At 43.5% G+C, this 7,639-nt stretch overlaps 1 protein-coding gene across 2 annotated transcripts in view; it reads left to right on the top strand.

Annotated features, from left to right (window-relative positions):
• Nucleotides 1-6,903, top strand: part of prokr1a (prokineticin receptor 1a) — a 25,743-nt gene extending 18,840 nt beyond the window's left edge. For both annotated transcript variants that reach the window (XM_076288267.1, XM_076288268.1), the window contains exon 3: nucleotides 5,403-6,903. In XM_076288267.1, coding sequence (XP_076144382.1) covers nucleotides 5,403-6,246 — 844 coding nt within the window. In that variant the 3' untranslated portion in view covers nucleotides 6,247-6,903. The remainder of the gene's footprint in view (nucleotides 1-5,402) is intronic.
• Nucleotides 6,904-7,639: the final 736 nt, after the last annotated feature.

Here is a 7,639-nt window from a genome sequence, read left to right as displayed (position 1 = left end):
AACAAAATGAAATAAAATATTGATTTCATCAGACAATAACCTTTTCAGCTGTGCTTGTGTGAACAAAAGAGTGTTCAAGCACCTTTTGCACGGCTTGAATTCAACACAGCTGTGTAATTATCCGAGACTATCAGTGCCATCAACATGGATAACAAATGGCAAGCTTTGCTTATCTTGCTGTCTTTACTGCCAGCTGTTGTTGAGTTAAAAATATGCTGGAGGCAAACTACTCTTTGAGCATTTCATCACTGTGAAAGGTCATGAGATGATGTGTGTTTAGTTTGGACATAGATGGGATTTGATAAGCAGCTTATTTGGTTTTAATTTAATTTAATTTAATTCCATTGATGAATGTTTTTCATTTACAACATTTTTTTAACAATGGGACATTTTTAGACAATGGGAAAAAGCTTAAGAGGAACAGAACAAAAAACTTAATTTACTGAAGCATCTGTAGTGGCCTTGAGCCGTAAAGGTTCCCAAAAGCACCGATGGAGTAGTTTCCCTCTGTAAGGGTAAGCCTGGGGTTGACGATGATGATGCTGTGTGTGTGTGTGTGTGTGTGTGTGTGTGTGTCGGGTGGGGGTGGTGAAAGGATGAAAAAGCTTAAACTCAACCTGGTTTCCACAGGAAACTGTATTACTAGTAATTTTCTTTCAAGGTTTCTTTTTTCTCTCCCACAAGCAGAGTTAGGAAAGTTGTTTTTCCTGAAGGGTGAGATGGTCTGCCCTGCCCAACCATGGGTTATTCTTTGGGGAAGTGGCTGATTCCTCTCTCTCCCTCTCTCCAGTATATCTATAGGACCATGGCCATACCGTATCTCCTTCTTTAATATACGGCTCTTCACAATGCAAGTACAATGCTCCATTGACTTAAATGGGATTTCCGAAAGTTCTAGAGGTCATTAATTATCAGAAAATAAGTCCCTTCAGGTCGAAGCAAAACCTGTTCTCTTACTTATTTTCCCCATAATGACCGGCGTTCTATACATTATCCCTTACTTAATATATCTACAGATAGCATTCGTATATCTATTAATATTAATATATCTACAGATATCATTCACTCTCTCGTCTGAAGGTGAAGTCATTCAAGCAGGGAACATGCCATGTGTCTGTCGTCCTCTCATCTCCTCAGGAATATGGCTACTCATAACAAATTCATGAACTCTCTATCTCTCTCATATCCCCCCAAAGTGCAACCCCTGCTGTAACCTGTGCCTATCTGCAGGGCCGTTTCAAGGAATTTGGGGGCCCCAAGCAAAATGGACATGGAAAATTTTGACAGTGCAATACTGCAGTTGCATATATATATACTGTGCATTAGTTTTGAACATTTGAACATTTGCAAAAACACCACCGTACCATAAAATCCAATATAAATGTAAAAAAGGGCACAATAACTAAATCCAACATACTTACAACACACACACACACACTCACATTAACATTTTTCAGTGAGAAAATAAAACACTGCCATCTTATGCAGAAAAAGGATGCATTGTTCAAACTATAAAGAGTGCAGGTTGTATAGCAATTTAAAAATCCAACATAAATACAAGCACACACACACACACACACACACATAAGATTTACCTTTCAGGCCATCTTCATCAGTGGAGGAAGAGCCTGAGGGCTGAGAAATTTAAGCAAAGCACCTTGATGGAGAAAGAAAAGATATGTTAGCATTTCCATATTTTGATATTTAGAAGGGATGCAGCTGCTTTCACAACTACCAATGCTTACTGTAAAAACATCCCAAGCTAATGTTACATTGACCTAGGCCTACTTGTAGCTTAACATACAGTAGCATTTAAGCATTCTGCTGTTTGAGAATTAGACAGACGCACCTGATGCTTTAAAGACAGTAAACAGCTGGTGTGCATGAATACTACTAGACATGAATGTTCCAATCTGCTTTGATGCACGGAATTTATCGTGTGGTTTTCCTAACCCCCATTTGGTAAATAGATTATCACGGTCCAATAGTTAGTATAGCAGATAATATGCCACTTTCATCAAAACCTATAGCAATGTTATGTCATTAAATACGATAAACAGTGATTCTGGAACAGATCTGCGTCTTCCTTATCCCGTTAATAAACATATTACAGTATGTAACCATATTCCGTCCGTTCGAAAAAAAAAGTTGCGCTAACTGTTCTAGTTTGTTACAAGCAGCATGAGCCGTCAGGCAAGTAGTTAACATAAACATTTTTTGCTAGGCTAGCCTTCCTGCTGCGACATTACACCATTTGTACAAGACAAGTAGAGCTATTTTATCCAGTGTAATCAGTGTTGCCACAGTTACCTTGAAAAAGTAATCTGATTACTGATTACTGATTACTCCTTTAAAAAGTAACTTAGTTACTTTACTGATTACTTGATTTTAAAAGTAACTAAGTTAGATTACAAGTTACTTTATTAGTTACTTTCAGCAGCTGCCGACAACACCCCCAACGCCTCAACATAAAAATGATAACCGGTTTTGTCAATACTAAATATACTGGAAGTGCATTTTAACAGCAATGTATAGCAGACATCCCAACCTAACCTACTTAGATACTGAAATTCAGATGTTTGTTCAATAATGTCTAAGTACACCAAATAAGGAAGGCCTATTGATAGAAACTGTTATAGTAAAATATGTAGATTTTTTTTCATGTAGCCTTGGCAACTAGCCATCTTGTAGCCTATAGGCCTGAATAATATGCAAATGAAATTACACTTCTTAAACTCACCTCAACAAGTCTTTTGCAATCATTTAACCCGCCGTGAGCAATGCTAAAGTTGCTGTTACAAACAGTGCAGTGTGCAAGATGATCATTATGTTTTAATCTTTTGAGACAATTGGGTACTTTTGTGTAGTCTGATGTGAAATGGGTCTTAAATCTTTTTAAGGGGCACTGACGCTGCCATGATGCTTCTGTTCCTAGATACACTGACTGAACTGATTAATTATGTTTGGGAGAAAAGAGATATAAGCACTTACACTGAAAACGGATTGGTTGATTTAGCAAAACAGACCAGGATGCTCTCTGTCTTGGATGCGCTTCAGGCACAAACGCACCACTCCTCTCTCTCTCCGTTGTGTGCGCATTAAGCTATGCACACGCGATTTGAAGCAAAGATTCTAGAATCTTTGATTTGAAGTCCGGTCTGGCTTGCGTGCTCTTGTTCACTCTAGGTTCCGGGAGATTTTATGTAATTTGCGGGCGTCAGGAAGCCGCTATCAATATGCGGGAGACTCCCAAAACTTCGGGAGACTTGGGATGTCTAGCTAGACAGCACTTTGTCGCCAGCACAGAATGTACAACAATGTACCTTAATGTTGTCATGTTTAACTGACACAAACTCAAAGTAATGACTGATGAAATGTGCATCTCTCTCTCTCCCTCCATTGTTGTTTACGTTTGTGTCGCTGCACGTGAATTGTCCTCATGCTGTGAGCATAGCCTCTACATGACATTAATACCCAAGACAAGAAGAAAGCAAAGAATATATCTTTTTTATTAAGGAACATGACAAAAATAGTAACGCACAGTAACTTAGATAAGTAACTTTAATCTGATTACTGGTTTGTAAATAGTAGCGCGTTAGATTACTCGTTACTGAAAAAAGTGGTAAAAATAGACTAACGCGTTACTAAGTAACGCGTTACTGGCATCACTGAGTGTAATATATCACTTACCACTATCTTGTTTTTTCTTGTCATTCTCTTCCTTTCTCTTCTGGCCTCCAGACGCATAACTCCGCTTCATTATGACTGCCGAGGTTTTATATTTTCGCAGCAGCAGCAGAGACCACAAACCTGGCTGGCTGGCTGCTAACAGCGACTACTGAGAGGGGCCCCCTTGAGGGGGATCCCGGTATTGCCGGTAACAGTGTCGTTGCACTTTACTGCATTGACTATCAAAGGGGCGCTCACAGTTTGTCGTTGCATTTTATTTTTAACCAGTCGTTGTCTTGGGGCCCCTGGCCAGCTCGGGGCCCCAAGCAATTGCTTGGTTTGCTTGCCTTCTAGCGACGGGCCTGCCTATCTGTCTCATATCCATAGGAATATAATGGCCATACCTTTCACTAGGTCTTCTGATCGCTGGCAAAGCAGAGTTAGTGAAGGAGACTTATGCATTGTTTAAACTACTGGCCATTGAATAAAGCAGTGATTTCTCGCACAATATTATGTCTTGCATCTGCTGGCACAATATTATGTCTTGCATCTGCTACAGTTGAAGTGAATTGGGCACTGACTTTGGTCTTGGAGCATATAATGATCCGACTAACATTATGATCTGGAGCAGAGGCAGGAAAGGGTAACAGTTCTCAGTAAAAATGTCAAAATGTGAGCTGAACAAAACACTATGCAAATTAGATCTATTTACTGAAATGGAAACTCCACGGAATTTGTGGCTACTTATCAACAACTAGCGAGAATGCAACACCAGCACACACCAACAATTAAAATAACCCCACATCATCACATACCCTTTACCATATCTCACGATTGGCATTGGGTACTTTCCATAAGATCATCTCTCAATGCAAATCAAACCAGCTATTAGGCTAACTGAAATAAAACCATCCCAATCTCTAGGTATGTTGTTTATTTTAATTCCAATGGCCGAGGGAACGTTATCAGGATGTATTGTACCCTGGATCCATGAAATAACTGACCTTTAAGAATAAAAAATCCTGCTTCTATGGGGAATTTAACATAGGGGTATGAATACTTATGCACCCTGTATTTTAATGAAGAACATTTATTTATTTACAATACATTATTCATTCACAAAGAAAATTGGTATCCTTAAAGGTTGGATTTTTCCTAATTCCTAAATTAAGGCATTAAGATCCATTTCCAAAAGATGATTTTTTTATTCCTCTTTTTAGTCAACTTTAGCACAGGGCTGAATACTTTTTATAGGCACTGTATGCTTCTGGATCTCTCTTTGTAATGTGACTATGATTCACCTCCTGCAATACCACAATCTCTCTCTTATACACCTTTCATCTGCCGCCCTCCCTCTCTGGAAGGCCTATATGGCCATAGCTTTCAACCGTCCTCTCTCTCTCATTTCCTCACGTATATGCTCAGGTTTATGGCCAAAGCTTTCACCTTTATGAGCATGGTGAAGCAACTGTAGCATTACTGCCACACGATTGGCTGGTCTGGGTTCCATCCCTGAACCCTGCTGTTATCATCTGTGTTGTGTTGCTTTGGATAAAAGTCAAAAAATCCGGGATGGCACCTGTTTCGCAGCTGGGAATTGAACAAATGTTTATTTGGGTGGTTTATTACATGCTGGCCAAGTGCCTTATACACTACGATACATTACAGCCCCAACAATAACTCTCTCTCTCTCCCCCCCCCTCTCTCTCTCTCTCGCTCTCTCTCTCCCTCAGATATATGGCCATAGTGCATCCACTGCGTCCACGCATGAAGTACCAGACTGCGTACTGCGTGATCCTGGGCGTGTGGGTGGTACCCGTACTCATCTCCATCCCTGCGGCCTACTTTGCCTCCGAGACGTCCTACCCCGCCCACGGCGGCGGTAGCTACGGCAGCGGCAACGGCCACGACCACCGCGACTACAAGACCTTCTGTGCCCAGATCTGGCCGGTGGACCGGCAGGCGCTCTACCGCTTCTACTTCCTGCTGGTGTTCGCCACCGAGTTCCTGGGCCCGGTGGCCGTCATGTCGGCGTGCTACGTGCGCGTCTCGCGCGAGCTCTGGTTCAAGGGCGTGCCGGGCTTCCCCACGGAGCAGCTGCGTCGGCGGCTGCGTCGGCGCAGGCGGACGGTCCTGGTGCTCATGGGCGTGCTGGCGGCGTACGTGCTGTGCTGGGCGCCGTACTACGGCTTCGCGCTGCTGCGCGACTTCTACCCGACGCTCATCTCCCGCGGCCGCCACTCGCTCGTGGTCTTCTACGTGGTGGAGTGCATCGCCATGAGCAACGGCGTCATCAACACGCTCTGCTTCGTGAGCGTCCGGCGCGGCCGCTGCCCCTGGAGCTGGAGGTGGAGGAGGGGCCGAGGTGCGTCGGCCAGAGGGCTGTGGGGGTGGCTCAGGGGAGCGGGGGCTGGCGGCTGCTCGCGCGGAACCACCAACTGGACGGTGGTGACGGGGAAGGAAGGCAACGACTTCACCATGACAGGCAAGGCTCCATCGACAGACGAGGAAGTGGGGGCGGAGCCTGGGATGTTGCCGTTGAGGGTGACCGAAAAGGTGGACAGTATATGCAGATGAGGTTAGAGATTCTGGAAGACGTGAGTGGGGGTGACTGAAAAGGCGGACGGTATATGCAGATGAGGTGAGGGAGGATCGTAAACATGGACGTGTGTATTCTGGAAGACGTGAGTGGGGAGTTTTTGTCTCATCTGATCAAATCTAGACTCCCCAACGTGAATCTAAGGGGGTAACGGAGGACATCCGTCAGCGCGGAGATCAAATGCTGGTCATCTCCTTAGCCTTGACTTTGGCTGTTTCACATTATTTTGGATTTCAACAAATCAAAGCTCTCACAATCCGTGTAATGTGGCACAGACTCCACCATTTAGCAAGGACACCAAATGTCTTACATGTCCGTTGGCATAAGCCAGCCAGTCTATTTTTCACCTGGGCCAAAACCTATTTTCCAAAACAAAAACTGCTGCCTCTGCTGGTCATAGATTTAGTTAAACCAAGACTCCCAAAGTGAGTGTAAGGATGTAAGTACAAGTCGTCACCCATGTGTATAGTAGCCAAATATCTTGTATCTCCCGAGACCTATTATTCCACCCACTAGTTTGTTTTTATTAATACCACATGTGAAATGAGTGAAGATGCTAAAAACACAATGAAAATGTCACCTAAAGTTGAAAATGTATTCTGCTGTTTACTCTGTGATAAACAATGGTTTGGAAATTGGAGTCCTCCACTAGACCTTAGGAAACCAGGTCACTGTATTCGCAAGACTCACCTTCCATGCGGTCATCATGCTGTTGCAGCCTTTGCATTGTCACTCGAGGTTAGAGGGGGTAAAACAATTGGGAATCTGGACATTAATGGCTGCCCTTGTTTTAACTGACAAGAGACAAAATACAATGGAAAGACTATTTTAGTCTGTTGTCTTATTTAAAGGGACACCAGGCAACGTTTTCGTGTTAATTACTCATCTTCGTAAGTCGGTATATGGTTAAATGACTCTTTACAGGGCGAATGAAGACTCTCTCGCCCGCCCCTACTGCCTGTAGGAAGAATATCCCGCTTGCAAGTTCAGTGTATCGTACCCGGCGACCGAAGCAGTTTCATCCTGCATCCACAGCACAGAGGGAGGCTAACGAAACGCTAGCGATTGTTGCAAACGTGTGTATAATGGCAGAGCCGACAAAGAAGCAGCGAAAACCCTTGACGGAAGATGCAAAGAAAAGGAAAAGAGCTTCAGACTGAGCGAGGGGGAGTTTCGTAGAGAAAAAGCATCAGGCTTGCCTGGTGTCCCTTTAAGTGATGACCTTATTGTCACTGTTTCAAAAGGCTCTCAAGGGCTCTGTCAGATGAGTGACTCAACTCGAGGTTGGGTGAAGAGGGACACACAAATGTATCTCACTCCAGAGGACTTTGTGGGAAAAGCAGTAAAAAACCGAGCCAGAGAGACTCTGTG

The sequence above is a fragment of the Alosa pseudoharengus genome, unplaced genomic scaffold, assembly GCF_046254945.1.
Source record: "Alosa pseudoharengus isolate Yale_2024_CS ecotype anadromous, Long Island Sound unplaced genomic scaffold, YU_APseudo_1.1 YU_APseudo_1.1_scf_1, whole genome shotgun sequence".
Classification (NCBI taxonomy): domain Eukaryota; kingdom Metazoa; phylum Chordata; class Actinopteri; order Clupeiformes; family Clupeidae; genus Alosa; species Alosa pseudoharengus.
The sequence above is the reverse complement of the archived record's forward strand: the minus strand, read 5'-3'. Positions and strand labels throughout refer to the sequence as shown.